We start from the raw sequence: 21,343 nt of genomic DNA on the forward strand, positions 1-21,343 counted from the left end.
TCTCGTTTGGCCTTAAAAATCCCATTTTTGATCGTTTCCTTTTCTTATATTATGGCATGCCAATGTGGTTTAAGAAATTATCTTTATATATATATATATATATATATATATATATATATATATATATATATATATATATATATATATATATATATATATATATATATATATATATATATATAGTACTATATATATATATATATATATATATATATATATATATATATATATATATATATATATATATATATATATATATATATATATATATATATATATATATCCTACTAGTATGCCACACTTGGTGGGACACATAAAAATCTATAATGTACATTAGACATAGGAGAGTAGACAATCCCTCAATTTTCCTAAAGATGATAATTCCAGCATTTGCAGAAATGCTGTCTGTATATTTTTCTAGACCAGAACTAAAACCCATTATAATAGCTAACTAATTAGAATAAATAATTTTATTCTTTCTTGCATAACTATTCGGAGTGATAAAGGGATTTCGTCAAATCACAAAAAAAAATTACACACTTCTCTTGAACCAGATTTCATAGGTCTGCTCTGGTTTGAATGGAGCATTGTATCCCACATTAAACCACATATTGGGCTCATAGTCTGTAACACCCTCTTTGGAAAGGGTATCTACTAGGGTTTTCTTCATTTCTTCTATATCTTTATCGGAAGCTTTAGACGTACGTAGAAATCGTCTGGAAATGAAAAAGAAAAATCATATAGGATTTAAAATGAAAGCGTTTTTGAGTTAAATGGGAGGACCTAATTTAAGGTATCCTGTATTGCTAGTTTCGTTAAATAATAACTGCATGTTTAAATCTTGTACATCAAAATGCAGTAATCGAGGAAATTCTTTTAGCAAGTATGATTACCATGGTTTTGGCTACCACAATATAAATTGTAGGAGTCTAAGTAATTTACCACACTTTCAGACACGTTTTAATTTCCCGGATTAAAATGATACCGAATGTTCAAAATCAAAAATTCAGAAGATTGTCATTCCTTAGGGCCGTGTTCATGGGTGCTTCCCCGGTTTGAACCCCTTCCCCCCCAAAAAAAAATGTTCGACTCGTAAAACAGTACTAGATATACGTTAAAAGGAAATGAAGTGCAGGTCGATGGGAAGTTTTGTTTTGTAAAAACTCCCCCAGAACAAAAATACTGGATCCGTTTCTTCCATCCAGATTTACGGAAAATGTTTTTTCCAAATTTTTATTGCAATTTTACATTTCGAGTTGAGATGTGAATTTCACTTCTTTGAAAGAAGTAAACTTGATAGAAAATTAGGATGGAAGGGTTAGGATAAAAAAATTGAAGGTTAGGTTAGGATAGAAAGAAGTTCTTTCTATGTTTTAGGCTAATTCCGTTGCAGTAAAGCAATTCGTACTTTACCATTTACGGAGAGTATTGCAGCCTTTCTCTCTTGTCTATGGTTGTCAATATTCCCTTCTCTTTAAAATCCCGTTATAAGGTCTACAGAAATAATAGAAACCGCATTAAGGAAACTAGTCGTTCAGGAGTTATCCCTTTACTTGATCTTAAATCATTATATTCTTTCGACTACATTTTCTACTTTTATTCAGCTCCATGGTGACCTCCCTCAGCCCCTAGGTGTCCTACCCTTTTTACCTCTGATCAAATTAGTTGTCATCTTTGTCACTAAATTATTTTGACATTTCTTTTAGAACCTCTGTAGGGTCAGATTTCAATCCTAGAACGACGAACCATATTGTATGGAATATAATGCCTAAACCCATTCAAAGATACCACCCTTTCATCTTGTACCGAAAAATGTGAAACAGTTTTTGGCTTCTTAGACATTTTTTTCCTTTCTTTTCTGTGTACGATTGATCAGAGAATATCTGATCAATTTAATCAATTAAACCCATTGATTTTTCTTCTTTTATTAAAATCTATTCTCCCTCTAAATTAGTGCTTAAATGACTTTTATGTTTTCCCTCTCCCTTAGAGGCCAAATGGCCTTTATGGGGATTGGTGCCGTAAATTCAACTTACGTCGATTTCATTATCAATGAAACTTGTCTTATATCATTAAGTGGAAAAAAAGTTCTTTTCTACTGAAAGTATGGAGCAACACAGAAGGGGGCAGTCCTCTCACATACAGAATAATTTCTGCCTCTTATAAGTCTAAATTTTACTCCTTTCTTTCAGTTGAATAAACTTAATTAATTAATTAATTAATAAATAATCTTTAATTAATCTGATTGTTTTTCAAATTATCTCGGGAAATCCCTCGTCCACCTACTTGGAAAATTACCCCACGAAAAATTCTTCCTGTGGAAAAATCCGCGGGCATCGAAATGCGCTATTTTAGGTATGTAATACCCCCACCTCCTAAACAATGACCCATCATACAGGCTTCATAATAGGTAATGCACAATTATATATCACTTAACATAATCTCACGAAAAAGCAAGTGAATCAACTTATGAACGTAGGCTAAATCAAGCATTAAGATCCTGATGTCTATATTTACTATTTATCTCATATGGACTAGACCATATGACTTTTCAGGAACGAATGTACCACCGTGCGGCATTAATTTCTACGCAACTAACGCCAATTCTTTTTGGACACAGAACAAGGGCACTAGAACTTTCAATTTCCGTTCGGATGAGTCCTTTACCGATCCTCCAGGACCATTTCAATACAAACACATCTGCGTAATAAAAAACATATATCCGTGATCATTCTTCTGGGAAAAAAAAATACAAAATTCCAAATTTTTCTTGATGGAACCTTGAAACATCTACAGTAAGATTTTCAGATATGCTAAATCTCATCGTGTGATTTTCATTAACATCACTTGACTTTTCAGAGGTATTTCTCCCTTTTTTGAAAATCACGCAAATTTTTTAGGCTCGTAGCTTTTGGTAGGTAACATCAAACTCAATAAAATGTATTTATTTGGAATCAGCATAAAAAGCCAGTTCTTTTGATGTGTTAATCGATATCAAATTTCCTTTTTAGATTCCTGATTACTATTGGATAGATTCATTCCTTATTTATTCCTAATATCAAACAAACTGTTTGATATCAGACTCTAAGAATATTGGGTGGGACAAATAAAGCATTTTGCTAACCTTCATATTTTGGCCTTGTCTCGTACAGAAGAAACTAGGAAGAGAGAAACTTCGAGAATCAACCAGTTCGTGGTAATGAACTGTAAGCAAGGAGCGACCCGGTTCAATGGTAACGGAAACTCTAAAAAACGGAATTTTTATACCAATAGATACATCAAAAGAATCAGATTTTAATGTTGATTTCAAACGTATAAGTTTCATCAGGTACCTATCAAAAGTTACGCGCCTAAGAAAATTTGGCTGATTTTAGAAAAAAGGGGGAAAGACCCCCTAAAAGTTATAGAACCTTAATGAAAATCACACCATCATATTCAGCGTATATGAGAACCCTACTGTAGAGGTTTCAAGCATCTATCTACAGAAATATAGAATTTTGCATTTTTTGCCAGAAGAAAGATCACGGATGTGTGTTTATTTGTTTTTTTCCCCAGGGGTGATCATATCGACCCAGTGATCCTAGAATATTGAGTGAGGGCTCATTGGAACGGAAATTAAAAGTTCTAGTGCCCTTTTTAAGTGACCAAAAAAAATGGCGGGCATCTAGGCCCCCTCCCACGCTCATTTGTTTCCCAAAGTCACCCGATCAAAATTTTGAGATAACCATTTTGTTCAGCATGGTCAAAAATATGATAAGTATGTCTTTTAGGATGACTTAATCCCCCGAAGTACCCGGGGGGAGGGCTGAAAGTTATGAACTTTACCCAATGTTAACATATATTATTGGTTATTGGGAAGTATACAGACGTTTTCAGGGGGGATTTTTTCTGGTAGGTGGGGGGGGGTGGGTCGGGGGTTATATGGGAGGATCTTACCATGAAAGAAGTTTTCATGGGGGAAGGGACACTGCTATGAAGGGGGCGCCGGATCTCCCATCATTATTAAAGAAAAAGATCAGAAATTAAATAAATAAAAACAAGTTTTTCAACTAAAAGTAAGGAGCAACATCAAAACTTAAAGCGAACACAAAATATTACGTATATGATTGGGTTCACCCCCTAGTCAATACTTCGCTCTATAAGCCAAAGATTTTTTAGTACTTTCTTAAGAGCTATTTATTCTAGTTAACGGCCTTTGTGATTAAGGGGTCATATTTAAAGATTTGGAACAAAATTCGAACTTTAGCTTAAAGAGCAAGGTATTGACTAGGGGTGGGACCCCCTAATATACGTATTAAAAATCTAGGAATATAGAAGTTCGTTACGTCAGTTAATTCGTAAGTTACGTATATTTATTACTAATAAAAACGTTCGTAAATAAAATTAAACAAGTTTCGAGAAAGCCATTTAACCAAATAAAAGTACAATTAATATACAAATTTTGTTTTAATATTTCATCTACGGTGAGCCAAAATCAAAACCTGCATTAATTCAAAAACGTTCAAAAATTGAATAAAAAAAACAAGTTTTTTTAACTGAAAGTAAGGAATGCCGTTAAAACTTAAAACGAACAGAAATTATTCCTTATAGGAAAGGGGCTGTCTCCTCCTCAACGCCTCGCTCTTTACGCTAAAGTTTGACTTTCTCAAAACTCTATTTTTTTTAAACAACAAAAAAACTTTAGCGTAAAGAGCGAGGCGTTGAGGAGGGGACAGTCCATTTCATATACTGAATACTTTCTGTTTGTTTTAAGTTTTAACGTCGTTCCTTACTTTCAGTTAAAAAAACTTTTTTTTTTTATTTAATCACCTGGAAGAACGGGTTTCTTGGGAACATCCAGCTTCGGGTAAACTTAATGGCACTGGTCATGAATAGTCAGTATGTTTATATGTGTTTCTAATAATGTTTTTTTTTTTATGCCGTAAACCACAAGCTCACTTCCCTAGAACCGTGCTCCGGAATTTTTTATTTCAATGGCTTGTGAATAAATAAACCCGAACCTGAAAAAGATACTTACTTGACATATACTTGACCAACGTCCAAATCTACAACTTTTACTTCAGAATTATTAGGCACTGGCGTATTTGTTTTATACGCTTGTGGAACAACGAACGACATGATTTTGACTCCACTTGTTTCAGTCTTCGTTATTACAGGCCGAGTCATAGGGATTTTGGCATCTAGAAATTAAGATGAAAAGATGAATCCTTTGAAAAACCAAAGTGCTAAGTTAATTTCAGCTTCCGATTCATCGACCTGTGTTATCAGTATTTGAGTTTGGTATTTTTATTGTTATTTAATCTATGAAGGAAAAAGTTGGGCTTCGCATATGCCATTAGAGCTTAACACGAGTAGGCACTAAAGGGAGATTACCGAGCACCTCAAACACTTGCTAAATCCAGTAAAGAATAATTCGTTGTTTACTTAAAACGTTACCATGATTAATATTTATAAGATATTTGAGAGGCAATACTAAACCGTTGCCTATATAAAAAACCATAAGGCTTCAATATTTCATATTTATATATTTTGTTTTTACCAGAAGCCCTTCATATGGAAGGTGTAGTCATATAAACTTCGCAAGGGGTTCATTCGATTGGAAATCGGAAGTTCTAGTGCCCTTTTTAAGAGTAAAAAGTGATCGAAGGGCAACTAGGCACTTTCCGGCCTTCTTATTCCCAAATGCATCTGATCAAAATTTGAAAGAACCATTATGTTCGAAATAGTCCAAAGATTAGATAACAAAACTCTGGGGTCGACACAAACCTCCAGAACAGGGGGGCAAGTGTTGTAAATTATGACCCGGGGGCATATAAGGTTTTTATGGAAGGGTTAGTCGTATAACCTTTGGAGGTGGTTCATTTAATTGTAAATTGGAAGTTCCAGTTTCCTTTTCAAGAGTCAAAAGTGATCAGAGGACAATTGGCTCCCCAGGTCCTCTTTTAATGACAACAAGAATTAACAAATTTTGAGTGATAAGGTTTTTGTTACAAGTGGCCCCTTTTTGTCTCAGTGGTCAAACTAACTAATGAACTCTCTAAATCCAAAACAAGTGGAGAAAAAAACAAAACAAAACAAAATTCAATCTTCAGCATGGAAAAAAACGGAGACAAAAGTAAAAACAAAACACATTCGACATGAAAAAAAAAACTGAGTAAAAATACAAATTATGTTAATTACAACATAATTGAGCTGCCTTTAGTTTACTTTTATTATTATTTTTTTTCAATGTTGGCTTTTTACCAAGCTTATCTTTCTTTAACTTTCTATTTCGGGGGAAAAAATGATCAAGATTAGGGTCGTATTTAGGGTTTTGTTAAGGGAAAATGAATTCTCGGGAAGTTTTTGTTCGAGGGGAGGGTTTACCAAAATAATTTTTTTCGTGAGGGGAGTTGACATTTTGTTTACCTGCATTTTGATGACAAATTTAATATTAGGAGAATTTTCTCTTTTCTTGGCGAAATTGTGTATATTTTTAAGACTACTTTACGGGTCAGAAGAACTATCTCAGAGCAAAGAAAGCGTTGTTCAAGCCATTAGCTCCCCTGGATCCTGGATATGGCCCCGCCATGAATATGGGCAAATTTGAAAAGTCTTAGTTTTTTATCGCCAATACATAAAATCCTTACCTTGACTATTTTGCCCGTCAATGTATGAATAAAGCCTGAAAAATGGAGATGGTGTATTGTCTTCAGTCTTGTCTTTGCTAGTTGCAACTACGCGAATGTTTCCATAATCACGGATTTCGTAATTCTAAAAGGGAGCATTTTGGATTAGTTAAAATCAAACAAAATTCAAAAATTGCGAATTAAATGTTCACTAAATCTTACGGATAGTTCTGCAAAATAGTGTGTAACTTAACTTTTTTTATGTTTGTCATGTTTTTTTTTAATTTCAAAAAAAAATTGAGGGGTTAGCCACTTAAGAAAGAATATATACAGCACGAGGCACATTAGAGGAATGCCGGGAGTGTAACAGAGGTTAGACGAAGATACCTATTGTGGTGAAGGTATGCCTAGACGAAAGAGCCCATAAGCAGTGGAAAATAAGATAAAAAATGTTTGAAAATCGTTTTGGTCAAACAGTTCGTGGTAACGAACTGTAAGTAAGGAGCGACCCGGCTCAATGGTAATCGAAACTCTAGAAAACGGGTTTTTGATACCAATAGATACATCAAAAGAATCAGATTTCAATGCTGATTTCAAATATATAATTTTTATCAAGTTTAATGCTACCCATCAAAAGTTACGCGCCTGAAAAAATTTGGCTGATTTAAAAAAAAGGGGGAAAGACCCCCTAAAAGTTATAGAACCTTAATGAAAATCACACCATCATATTCAGCGTATCAGAGAACCCTACTGTAGTGGTTTCAAGCTCCTATCTACAAAAATGTGGAATTTTGCATTTTTTGCCAGAAGAAAGATCACGGATGCGTGTTTATTTGTTTTTTTGTTTTGTTTTTCCCCAGGGGTAATCGTATCGACCCAGTGGTCCTAGAATATCGTGGGAGGACTCATTGGAACGGAAATTAAAATTTCTAGTGCCCTTTTTAAGTTACCAAAAAAATGGAGGGCAACTAGGCCCCCTCCCACGCTCATGTTTTTCCCAAAGTCACCCGATCTAAATTTTGAGATAGCCCGTTTGTACAGTATGGTCGAAATTATGATAACTATGTCTTTTAGGATGACTCAATCCCCGAAGTCCCCGGGGGGAGGGCTAAAAGTTATGAACTTTACCCGATGTTAACATATAGTATTGGTTATTGGTAAGTATACAGACGTTTTCAGGAGGGTTTTTTTTCTGGTAGTAGGGGGGGGGGGGGTCGGGGGTTATGTCGGAGGATCTGTCCATGAAGGAAGTTTTCATGGGGAAAGGGAAATTGCCATGAAGGGGGCGCCGGACTTGCCAGCATTATTTATTGGTTATTGAGAAGTATACAGACATTTTCAGGAAGGATTTTTTTCTGGAGGGGGGTGGGGGCTGGAGGAGGGTGTTACTCGGGAGAATCTTTCCGTGGAGGATGTTTCTTTGGGGTAACGGACATTTTTATGAAGGGGGCGCCGGATTTCCAAGCATTATTTAAAAAACGATCAGAAATTAAATTAAAGAAAAACAAGTTTTTTCAACTGAAAATAAGAAGCAACATTAGAACTTAAAACGAACAGAAATTATAACGTATATGAGGGGTTCTCCCCCAAGTCAATACCTCACTCTTTACGCTACAGTTTTTTTTTTAGTGCTTTCAAAAGAGCTATCTATTCAAATTAAACGGTCTTTGTGATTCAGGGGTTTGTGAATTAAATTTTTTTTAACTTTTAACGTAAAGAGCTTGGTATCGACTTAGGGGTGAACCCTCTCATATACGTAATAACATATACGTAATAAAAAAAAACAATAAAAAAATAATCGAAACTTTTAAAAACGGAATTTTGATGTCAATAAATGTATCAAAAGAATGGGTTTATAATGCTCATTCTAAATATATAAATTTTATTAAGTTTAGTATTACTCATCAAAGGCTACGAGCCTGAGAAAATTTACCCGATTTTTTTAAAGAGGGGGAAACATCCCCTACAAGTGAAAGAATTTTAATGAAAATCACACCGTCAGATTCAGTGTATCAGAAAACCCTATTACATAGGTTTCAAGCTCATATCTGCAAAAATCTAAAAACTTTGTATTTTTTGCCAGAAGAAAAATATACGAATATAGAAGTTAGTTACGTAAGTTAATTTGTAAATTACGTCATAACCAAATTTAGAAACATCCATTTAACAAAAGAAAAGTAAAATTTTTATGCATTTTTTGTTTACTTATTCAATGACGGTGAGCCAAAATAAAAGCTGCATTAACTAAAAAACGATCAGAAATTAAATAAAAAAACAAGTTTTTTAAACTGAAAGTAAGGAGCGACATTAAACTTAAAACTAACAGAAATTATTCCGTATATGATAGGGGCTGTCCCCTCCTCAACGCCTCGCTCTTTACGCTAAAGCTTGACTCTGTCTGACAACTTTATTTTTTAATACAATAAAAAACTTTAGCGTAAAGAGCGAAGCGTTGAGGAGGGGACAACCCCTTTCATATACGGAATAATTTTTGTTCGTTTTAAGTTTTAATGTCGCTCCTTACTTTCAGTTTAAAAAACTTTTTTTTTTATTTAATTGCAAACAGGAATGTCAGTGGCAACGCACTCATAATGCCCAAGTAAAGAGCCCTGTATTACTTTTTGTCTCAATAACTTCGTATGGAAACTTGCTAGGGCGAATAAAAAATTGTTGTCTCAAATCGACCTAAATATTTTTGTAGTATAAGTCCTTGACCTTCAAAGAACTTCGAGGGTCCATAACACCATCATATTTGTTGTTATTCATGGTCGTTTTATGTTTAACTTGATTGATCTATTTGATTTCAGTTTGTTTTAATTTGCATCTATTCATCCATCATTGCTTCTGCTATTTTCCGTTTGAAACGATTATTTTTTTTTTATTTGCGTTTTTTTTAGGTTTCAAACTGTTCGGGGTAATGAACTGTAAGTAAGGAGCGACTCGGCTAAATAGTAACCGAAAAACAGAATATTAATATTAATAGATACATCAAAAGAATTAGCTTATTATGTTGATTCCAAATATATAAGATTCAATAAGTTTAGCCTTACCCATCAGAAGTAACGAGCCTGAGAAAATTTGCCTGATTTTGAAATAGGGGAAATACCCCCTAAAATTTAAGGAATCTCAATGAAAATCACACCATCATATTCACGTACCAGAGAACCATACAAGGGTTTTTGAAGCTTCTATCTGCAAAAATGTGGAATTTTGCTATTTTTGCCAGAAGACAGATCACGGATGCGTTTTTATTTGTTTTTATTTTTACCAGAGGCGATTGTACTGAAATAATGGTCCTAGGAGATCGGGGAAGGTGCATTTAAACGAAAATTAAAAGTTCTAGTGCCGTTTTTAAGTGACCAAAAAGATTAGACTCATTAGAGGACTACTGGGCCTCCACCCACGCCCATTTTTCCCCAATTTTATATGTTCAAAACGTTGAGACAACCATTTTGTTGAGTATAATTGAATACTCCCGGAAGTTAAGTAAAACTTAAAGCAAAAGTTTACTATTAAAAAGTTTGCAAAAAAACACACAATCATTAATACTGTTTTTCTACACATCAAATCGACTCAAAACCAAATCCCCATACACATGACGTTGGTAGGCCTATTTTTTCCAAAACCGGGTACTCCCGCAAGCTATTATTTTGTTTAGTATAAGAATAGTTTGTTTTAATTTTAATACTTTGGTAACTCTACTGATAATGATGACTATGTCATCGAAATGTCTAGTGCTTTTGTATATATTTGTTTCACTATCTAATAAAAGGACCTATCCCTATTTGGAATTCTAATATTTTTTTTTCGTCATAGAAAAGGCAGTGTGGTTTTGGAAAAAAACCAGGGTTAATGTGACTAATTCACTTTTGCGGGCGAAGGATGACAAGATTGCTAAATATATTATTTTTTTTTTTGGCCCTCCATCTAGGGCCGAACGAAAAGCAGATAGTCTCCGGATGGGGCAGGAAGAGAGGATTTTTTTTTCTCCCTTGAGAGAGGATTTCAAGGGAGGATTTAAAGGAAATTAAAACTCCAACAGGGAGGGCAAAGAGTAAAGTTTTCAGCAGATTGGGATTGAGGAGAAGTACGGGTAGCTGTGTTCACTTTTGGTGGGCCTTGTGGTGCAGTGAGTTGTTGGTAGTAGTGGCTGTAGTATTATCAAAAATACTAATCACCTATAAGACTTTGTGCAGTAAAGTCAATTGGTCTATTATATGTTATAATTTCCGGTTTTTTTTTCACAAGCTCAAGTTTCATCTTGAGGAACTGTCACGAATTGTCCTAACTTTTAAAATTTGTATTAATGAAAATAGTGCTAAAACAAGAGCTCCCTGACACTTTTTTATAAAATAAAGTAAAGGATTGCAATATATATCAAGAAAGGACACGAAGAAGACCATTTGGATTTCGCATTAAACATAAATCCTTGGAATCGGCAGGTTTATATTCCTCTTTAAAAGTGAAAATTAATTTTAGAGAAGGCAAACGAATATTGGTACTTACTTCATTTGCTTGAATCTGCTTATACTCAGCACTTTCTAGCGACTTTGATTCTCCAGATGATCCATTTCTTCCTCTGCGTTCAGGTCTGCTAGTTGCTGCAGCCAGAACTGTACCAGCAACTAAAGCCTTATAAACATTTATGTCATTAGCTGTATAGAGGCTCGAAACATTTCTAAATAAATAAGACTGAGCAGCACCTATTGGTCTTTTTAAATAGTTTTCCTCTTATAATGATTAGCAGCCCTTGCATCGAGGATTCATTGGTTACGCTTTGACAGTCCGTATGTCTAGTGGTTTTTTTTAGTCACCACAGGACTTTGTTTAAGATTTATTCCGCCCACTTCAACTAAAGAAATCATTTAGAATTCATCTTTTCGCAAGTTTCGAGCTTATGTCCATGTGCCCAACTATATCTAATTTACCCTGCTACAGCGGCTTTCTCCGCATTAAACACACTCGAAGGCAAGCGTGAGAAAAGGAGGATATGAGGCGGATCTACCCAAGATCAACTTGTATGACTTCCGGTGGCCTGCCTTTACCCCCCGGAAAATCCCCCCCTCCTGCAGAAAATAAGGCTTTCCAAATTTGAATATTTTATTTAAGTCTTGTTTTTTTAATTTCCGTAGGGGGAAGAAATTTTGGTACTTGTGTATTATGCGCCACTCACTCAAGTTTACACTGTGTGTAAAACTTGAGAACAAACCGGTTTCTTCGTTTGTTTCTTTCAGCTTAGCGCGAGACAATACAGAGACAATTGACAGAATAGATGGGAAATATATAATTTGGGCTATATATTTGTACATAAGGGGGGGTCAAATATTTGGGCAGTTTGAAGTCAGAAAACAATTCTTACTTCATGATATGCAGAATAATTGTACCTAACACATTTTGCATGCAGAACCGCCATTATTTACCCCCCCCCCCTAATGCGCAAATATATAGCCCAAATTTGTTTCTATAGTAACGAAGAAACAAACGAAGAAACCGGTTTGTTCTCGAGTTTTACACACAGCGTAAACTTGAGTGAGTGGTGCTTAATACACAAGTACCAAAATCCTCCCCCCAAACGGAGATTAAAAACCTAAACTCAAATAAAATTCTCAAACTTGGAAAGCCTTATTTGGGGGTATTTTCCAGGGGGTGTTTACCGGGGGAGTATTTTTCGGAGGGAGGGCATTTTCGGCGCCCCCCCCCCGCGGCGGATTTTCCAGAGGCATTTTCCGGGAGTGGAGGTAATCGCCAGGAGGTAAACACCTGGATTCTTGACTTCCAGAGAATATAAAGAACTTCTGACGCAAAAAAACACAATTTTTTAAGGCAGTCGAACAGGAAAGGTAACATTCTAATCACTAAAGTAGGAAGATCAATTCCCCACATGATTGAACCCAAATTCCTTAAGAAGAATGCAAAAAGGGTGGGCCAAAAACAAAACCTCTAAAGCATATGATTCTAAAGAGGAAAAACCTTCCATCCCGCCCTACACCCTTAGAGAGGCCATATTTCCACACATCTGGTAGCTTATAAATTTGACTTTGCTAAGTATGCTCACTTTTTAATAAGAAATCGAACTTATCCAGGCACTTACATCAGGAGGAGAGGGAGATCTCCATGGTCACCCCTAGCATTCAAAACACGAAAGCTGGGAGATTGAACAAACTCTCCCGATTATTGACCTAAAATTCCCTATGTAGAATGTAAAAATTGTGGAGCAAACAACACGAATATTTAAGGCAATTGATTCTCGAGAGGAAAATTCTCTATTCCACTCTCCTTTCCAAAAAAGGTCACATTTAAACACTTCTTGTTGCTAATACATTTGACTCAGCTCTAAATTTGCACTTTTTAATAAGAAAGTGGGCTAGTCGATGCACGCACGACAGGGGGCCTCAACTCCAAACCCCCCTGAAAGCAGAAAATGCACACATTTTGCCAATAATTTTGTCCATTTTTCCTACATATTGCCAATTACTGGCATTTTTCTAATGTTAGACCTTCCTCCCTCCCCCTGGAAAATCATATTATGAATATTCAAAGCTTTGGATTTCAGAAAACTAAAAACTCCATCAAGCGCAAATTTTTAAGACGAAAGGGATCGGCATGTATTTTTTAATATTCAGAAATTTGAAAAGATGCAACTAAGTGCCCTTAAATGGAGTGACAAGAGGCAATAGGAAAATACAGGGGATGATAAATAAGGGGGTGACAAAGTTAAAAGACAACATTGGAGTGGGGAGTGGATACAAGAGGATATAAGAATACCTTGGAAGGAAGCAAAGAGTCTACTGAATAGACCGGGGTGTGTGCGGAGTGTTTGACGGTAGACAGCATTGGGCTTCATGTTAGGACGACGCTTAGAAACTTATACCCTTGAATACCGCCTTGTAGTACAGGCAAATGGAGGTTTGGGCCGAAACAAATTGCAATAGAAATGATTCTTACACCATCTTGTAGAGAAAAAAAACTGAACAACATATCCATTTTCGCATATTCTGAGTCGACGCAAAATAACTGTTTTTAGGCTTTTAATGTGATTTTTTACGTTTTCCGAAAAAAAATATAATTTTAGTATCCGACCGTTTTTCTTGAAATGAAGTATGATTCTGATGCAGAATGACAAGCTGAGACAAACAATGAAGTCAGATTGGGTGTCTGGTGCAAAACAAAGTTTCACTATCGTCAATATGCGTTGCAGTAATTTTTGTAAAGACAATCAATCGGCACTTGTTATTCAACAAATGATGGGTTGTTCGTAAAAATACCTGAACTAGGCACTAGTATAAGACACTTCGAAGGCTACGTAATGCAATAAAAATGAAAATTGTCACATTCATCACTCAGTGTTTTAAACATTTCAAAGTTTATTCCCGAGATGACTGAGAAATCAATTAGACGAAGACCTCAAGTAATGCCAGAAAGTCGAGTAGAAAACTAGTTCCGGTCAGTGACAGTCATAACCTTTATTTAAATTCGCCATTTACCCCGAGAAAAATTTGTATTCGAAATTCCGCCATCTAACAGTCGAGTAATACTTTCCGGTGAATCTGCTAGTGTTCTGATGAATTATTAGCGCAGGTAAGAAGTCGGTTTTTATAATGGTGGTTCGGAACTGAATACTTTAAAAGTTTAAAGGATAAATTATTGTACTTTACTGCTTTCCGTCAAATTCTTTGATGTTTCATGTCAGTTTAAGTTTTTGTGTGTTTTTTTTTATTTTACAGCGAGATCTATTGAGAAGACAATCGCCCCCTGAAATACACCTTGTACCAATAGGTAACCTCATCATCACGACAGGTTAACTTGTACTATGAGCCTGTGGTTTTCTTCAGAGCTGTGAGGAAATTGTGGAACTCAGAAACCTATGCGAGAAACTGATGAATAAGGAAGTAGTTGCTGAGGTTGCAGAAGGCAATCCTTCCATAGAAAAATACAGGAATTCATCAGCAGCAAGAGAAAAGGACTGCTCCAGTGTCGAATATCAAAGCTTTGGTTCTAGTATTTGGACATGATTGCGATTCTACGAAACTTTGTAAAAGGAGAAAGAACTGGGTCATGGGAGCTCCATCTGAAGTCTACCTCAGACATGTTACCTTACCTGGAGGCTCCGGGACACAACAACTATAGGAAATCATGCCATCTTTACCTCCAACGAATGGACAAGCTCCAAGATACCCATCCTACGGTCTACCAGGCTTTCCAGAGTGGCATGCATGTAGTAAGACGTTCTGATAGATTCTGGGCTGGACTCTCCACAGATCTTGAACAGGAGCTTATGCGCTCTCTTAAAACCTCTGGTGGCCTTACCAACGGCAGCGGCATGACAGAGGCTCAGAGGTCCTTATGGGTTTGTTCGCGACCAGTCTGCTCTAAAGTAAACCTTCTCATGGAACGTATCTCACAAATTCTGTACGTTACAAGCGATCAGCACAAGGAGATGTCAGAGCCGATGCAACTGAGAGACTGCAAAGATACGCAGACGATTATCGAGTTTCTGGAAAGGGGTTCACCATTTGAGGGAGATGTTCAGTTAAGAAGCATCTTTATCAGAGGTTTATCATGATCGCGAAAAGGATTAATCTTACAGAAACTGAGTACTTTCAACACGAACTGTGTTCCTACCCAGCGTCACTTTTTGACAGCTCCTGAATGCTCCGGGCTGCAAACAAACCAGAACTTGCGAAGGCCATAGACCAGGCGTGCAACCTTGAGAAGCATTCATTTCCCCTCCCCGAAGGCACTTGATATATCCTAGACGGAGGAGCTCTGCTGCACAGGATACCATGGACAAAAAATGAAAGATACCTGGAGATTCTAGACCATTATGCAACTTACGTGACAGGAAAGTACCCTTCTGCCACTATCGTTTTCGACGGCTACGATGGTGGGGCTTCCATAAAAGATATGGCTCACTCGCAGAGGATTCGTACAGTTGGCCGTGAGATCTTCTTCACAGCAGATATTCAGCTCAAGGTGAAGAAAGAAGATTTCTTATCTTGCAAGAAAAACATAACCAGGTTTACGCTTTGGCTGATCATCTCCGTGCAAAGGGTGTTTCTGTCTCCCAGGCATCAGGTGACACAGATGTCCCAATTGTGGAAGCTGCTGTTGCCTCTTCACGGTATCACGACACTGCCGTAGTTGGGGACGATACCGATCTATTGGTTCTCTTATGCTACCACTGTGACTTGTCAAGCAAGAAACTATTCTTCGCACCTGAGCCAAAGTCGAATAAAGCTCCCCGAATATGGGAAATACACACCCTGAAAGAGAAGCTGGGACAAGATACTTGTCATCTGATCCTTTTTGCTCACACCCTGTTAGGCTATGACTCTACTTCGCGAATCCACGTTGTGGGAAAAGGTCTTGCACTGAAGAGGCTGATAGAAGACAATGATTTCCGAACATCAGCTGCAGTGTTCATGCAGAAGTCTGCTTCGAAGGAGGAAATCAAGACCGCTGGTGAAGACGCCCTGCTGATCATATACGGTTCGTCAAAAGGAGGGAACCTGAACAAACTCCACAGAGAAGTTTTTGAAAAGAAAGTGACAACGGCAAACTCTTTTGTTCACCCAGAACATCTGCCACCAACTTCTGATGCAGCCAAGTTTCATAGCTATAGATTTTTTTCATCAAGTTCAGGTATAGACCGGGGAGCCTGATCCGGAACTGAAAGCCGAGGAATGGGGATGGAAGAATAAAGATGACTTCTTGTACCCATTAACAACTGACCTCCAACCAGCCCCACGTATGCTCCTAAAGATCGTGAAGTGCTCCTGTCGTGTACAGTGTAGTTCAGCGAGGTGTGGCTGCTTTAAAAACGGCTTACTTTGTACTTCATCATGCAGAACCTGCAAGGGAACAATCAGGGAAGTACGCAGGGGGGCCTCCGGGCCCTCCCCCCCCCCCGAAATCTCACGATTTTTTTCATTTTCCCATAATTTTCTGATTTTTCTCACAGAATAATGGGTTCGAAAGATTTGGCCCCCCCTCCGAAACAAGTCCCCCCCCCCGAAACAAATTCCTGCGTACGTACCTGGGAACAATGTGTTCCAACTCCCCAAAAATCGACAGCAACAATGATGAAGAGAAACAAGAACTCTAGTCGTTAATCCAGTACAAATGAAGAAGCTGTGAAACTAGTCGGGCTCTGATTCTCGCTGATGTATTTTTTATAAGATTGTTTATTGTTAACAGACTACGAATATTAGAAATCATGGTTTGACCCTAAATAGTATACAAAGAGTGTATCAAGTGGGATTTACGATACTGACCAGTGAAAACCAGTTCGGTTTGTAATTCACTTTCCCTAATTATTTTCTAAAAAAATGTAGATCATTCATTAATGATTACGATTTTTTTCTGGTTCAGTGAACAACCTATTTGATTCTATTTTCGGTCTCAGCTCGTGATTCTACGTCAGAATCACACTTTCATTCAAGAAAATTGGGCTACAACGAAAATTGTATTTTTTTAGGCAAAAAAGTCGAAAACATACAGTTACTTTTTGTATGGTGCTTCTTACGCTAAATCCAACTTCGTTTTCGGTCTCGCCATGTTATTTTGGGATGGAATCATACTTCAGTTCAAGAAAAACCGATGTAAAAGCCAAAAAACGGTTATTTTGCGTCGACTCAGAATATGCGAAAATGGATATGTTTTTCAGTTTTTTTTCTCTACAAGATGGTGTAAAAATCATTTCTGTTGCAATTTGTTTCGGGTCGACCTCTTTTTGGAGCTCATTTTCCTGTACTATTGCCCTCTCCTAAACTGAAGCCATTATGCAACAATTTTTGCTTAATTACATTCAGAAAATTCGATCTATTTGAGTTTCAGAGTCGTTTCTACTTTAATTACATTCCAGTCTCCTTGCAAGTCGATACTCTGCTACAACCAACAGCTAAACGTTGCACTAATCTGCCTGACCCCAACATAGCTGTGCATCAAGGGCGCCGGCAGAAAGTTTTCCAGGGGGGCCAGACACCAGAACAGTAGGGAAAAAACGGCATGGGGGGCTAGTTGCCCTCTGATCACTTATGACTCTTAAAAAGGGCACTAGAACTCTGGATTTTCAATCGAATGAGCCCCCTTTGAAGTTTATACGACAATCACTTCCATATGAAGTGCTTCTGAAAAGAATAATAATAATAAAACACTGGAGCCATATGACCTTTACTATAGGCAACGCTATAGCGTTGCCTCTGAGAGTGGCTTCAGATACCAGCTCACCGGTACTCGTGCAATACAAGCAAGAGTTGACGGTGTATTTATATAGAGATTGATTAAAAAAAACTTTTTGACAAAATAATTTTTTCAAAAAAAAGTAAAGAACTCCATTAAACCAAAAATAAACAAAAATAGAATCGAATAATCTGCCAGGCATACAACTTCCACCACAAATTAATATCAATAAATAAATGAAACCCAGAACGGGCAGAAATTAAAATAGATAACAGAGTCAAACTCTAAACGAGCAGAGGTTAATATGAGTAGGATTCAAAACCCCTATGCTTTTTAAAAGCTAGAATATAATTTGTACTTTGCTGAAAAAAAATCTTTTAAATGTTTTCACTATTATAACTTTAAGAAATCAAAAATTAAATAAGATTTTAAGGAATAAATATCAGCAGCCTATTAAACTGACAATGCTCATTCATTTGATTTTTTGAACAATTTTTTTCTAAACTCAAAACTTTGTTTGTATATTTGCTATGGGAAATGATGGGCAGGGGGGGAAGAGTTTCTCTCAAATCACTTTGACTCTTAAAAAGAGCACTATAACGTCCAATTTAAAATCAAATGAAACCCATCTGAAATTAATACAACCACCCATTCCATAAAAACCTTGTATGCCCCCAGGGCATAACTTAAAGCCCTTGTCCTAGGGCTCTGGGGGGGACAACCCTGGAAGTATTGTTATATGTTCTTTGGACTATTTTCTTCAAAATTTTCATCGCAGAATTTCAATCAGATGCACTTGGTGAAGAGGGGTAGTTGGGTGGGGGTGCTACATGACCTCAATCACTATTGACTCTTAAAAGGGAACAAGAACTTCCAATTTCAACCAAGCGAGCCACCTCTAAGGCTTATACAAACATCCCTTCCATAAGAACCTTAATTGCCCAAGGGGCATAACTTGCAACCCTCGCCCTCAGGCTCTAGTGGTTTGTATCAACCTCAAAGGCCTTATTGTATGATATTTGGAATATTTTGAATAAAATAATAGTCTCAAAATATCTATTCGATACATCTCAGAAAAACACAACGAGTGTGTGTGTGTGGGGGGGGGGGGGGAGGGTTGCTGCACTTTGATCACTTTGGCTCTTAAAAAGGGCACTAGAATTTATTATTACCAATCCGTTGAGTCCCCTCCAAAGCATATACGACCACCCTTTTTATAAAAACCCTATATGCCCCAAGGGCATAACTTACAACGCTTTCCCTGAGAGCTGTAGTTGGGGAGGGGCTGTATTCCTCACAGACATAATTTCCGAAACCTTCAACTACGATAAATGAAGTTGTAATCTCCAAATTTTGATTGGAAGTGTTAAGGCAAATGCTGAGCGTGGAGGGGAGGGCCTAAATACCGTCCATCACTTTTGACGCTTAAAAATGAACTAGAATTTTCAATTTTCAACCAAATGATTCTCTTCTAAAGTTAAACAACCATCCCTTCCATAAAAAACCTTAAATAACCCCAGGGCATAACTTACAACCCTTGTCCCTAATCTCTGGGGTTTGTTCCAATTCCAAAATCTTTGTAATATTATATTTAGACTATTTTGAATAGAATGGTTATCTCAAGATTTTTATTAGATGCATTTCAGGACAATACGAAGTGTATGTGTGTGTGGAGGGGGGTAGCTGCCCTCCGATCACTTTGACTCTTAAAAAGGCCCTAGATCATCTAACTGCATACCCAATGAGCCCCCTCTGAAGTTTATATGACCACGCTTTCTATAAAAACCTTATATACCCCCAGGGCATAACTTACAACACTTGCCCTGAGGACTTGGGGGATTTTTTATCCTCAAGTACATAATTTCCAGACCTTTCAAATACGTTGAACAAAATGGCTATCTAAAAATTTTGACTGAAATTGCTTGGGGAAATGATGGGCGGGGGGGGGGGTCATTTGCCCTCTGATCCCTTTCGACTAATAAAAAAGGCACTAGTCCTCTCAACTTTCAATAGAATGCGCTCTTTTTCAAGCTACTACGATAAAACTTTCTATAAAAACCTTATATGCCCCAAGGGCATAACTCACTACTTTTGTCCTGAGGGCTATGAGGGGAGGAGGGTTGTCATACTCAAATACATAATTTCCATACCTTTCAACTACGTTGAACAAAACAGCCATATCAAAATGTTGATCGGAAATGTTCGGGGAAATGATGGGCAAGAGGGGGGATGATTCTCCCCCTGATTACTTTCGACTATTAAAAAGGACAATAGTCCTCTCAATTTCCAATCGAATGAGTCCGTTTTGAAGCTTTTACAACGCTTTCTATAAAAAAAAAAACCTTATATGCCCCAAGGCATAACTTACAACCTTAGCCCTGAGGGCTTTGGAGGGGGGGGGGACATACTCAAAGACGTAATTTCCGGACCCTTCAACTACGTTCAACAAAACGACTATATCAGAATGTTGATCAGAAGTGTTTGGGGAAATTGTGGGCACGGGGGGGCATTAGCCCTCCAATTACTTTTGACTATTAATAAGGACACTATCCCTCTCAATTCCCAGTTGAATGGGCCTTTTTTAAGTTTCTACGACAGCACTTTCAATAAAAAACCTTATATACCCGTAATGTGCAAATATATACCCTGAATTGGTATATATAGGGGTGGGGGTAAAATCCCTTTCCGACAAAAATGATTATTATATTTGGAAAGAGCATAAAAAAAGGCATCGAGTGGTATATTCGCTTTATTCGTAAGTCACTAATATGATTTGGTGAAAATTTACTCAAAATCTCACTGGCAGGCAGCCAACAATGGGGCAACACACATTTTTCTATCATTTTCCCCTATTCTGCTCTCTATGCTTTGTTTTCCTTATAAATTACTTTATAGCCCTAAATTTCCAGGGGGGCATGCCACCCATTGCCGGCACCCATACCTCCTAGAGTATGTTTTAGTCCTGGATTCATTACTGAAAGTTTCATTTTTTTTAACCTTTTCCCTTTCAGAGATAATGAAAGGTAGCTTGTCTTGAATGTTACCTGAAAAACTTTTATTCAATATAACTTAAGTTAGCATATTTCCAAATTTATCCCTTTAAAAGACATGCAAATTTCATACCAACATGAGAATCCTCTCCATTGTTGAATACAGGGTATTGACCGGATCTGACTTGCAACTAGTCTAAACAGCTAAAATCTTTCTTTATATATTGGACGTTGTTGCCAACAGCTCCAATGCTCCATTATCTAACTAATGGGTTTGCTTTGTTAGGTCTGTTTTTATACGCCTTTGGTCACACTAGTGAATATGCAATTATCTAACTTTACGGTTACGATCTTTATCGCTATATCCTTTTTCAGCTCTTTTAATTTTATTCAATTGAAGCAGGTTCCCACCTAGGGAGCGTGGAGTATTCAGAAAAATACATTTTAAAATTTCAGAGTACCAAGGGTACGGTAGTGAAAATTAAACCTGATTGTCTCAGTGGGCTAAGTGAAAACTTTAACAACCATAGCTTATACAGCCTAAAAAATTAGGAAAAATCCGGA

General features: G+C 37.0%; 1 protein-coding gene across 1 annotated transcript; it reads right to left on the reverse strand.

Moving 5' to 3' along the window:
* Positions 1-455: 455 nt before the first annotated feature.
* On the reverse strand, positions 456-21,064 carry LOC148954226 (heme-binding protein 2-like). The gene is made up of 5 exons (XM_089086989.1): positions 20,913-21,064; positions 11,115-11,240; positions 6,630-6,753; positions 5,018-5,180; positions 456-716 (listed from the first exon to the last, which is right to left on the reverse strand). Exons 1-5 carry the CDS (start codon positions 20,931-20,933, stop codon positions 533-535), a joined length of 618 nt encoding a protein of 205 aa, XP_088943115.1. The 5' UTR covers positions 20,934-21,064; the 3' UTR covers positions 456-532.
* Between the last annotated feature and the right edge of the window lie 279 nt (positions 21,065-21,343).

Source organism: Artemia sp. Qi Xiang Cuo, chromosome 3 (assembly GCF_049724085.1).
Source record: "Artemia sp. Qi Xiang Cuo chromosome 3, ASM4972408v1, whole genome shotgun sequence".
NCBI classification, from domain to species: domain Eukaryota; kingdom Metazoa; phylum Arthropoda; class Branchiopoda; order Anostraca; family Artemiidae; genus Artemia; species Artemia sp. Qi Xiang Cuo.

Bases quoted from the DNA above. Each gene is read 5' to 3' on its own strand.
- LOC148954226 (XM_089086989.1), bottom strand. From the start codon at position 20,933: ATGGAGAGGATTCTCATGTTG. The intron at 6,754-11,114 runs GTAAGTACCAAT...GCTCCCTTTTAG, and splicing joins AGCAGATTCAAGCAAATGAA to AATTACGAAATCCGTGATTA. The intron at 5,181-6,629 runs GTAAGGATTTTA...CTTAATTTCTAG, and splicing joins TGACGGGCAAAATAGTCAAG to ATGCCAAAATCCCTATGACT.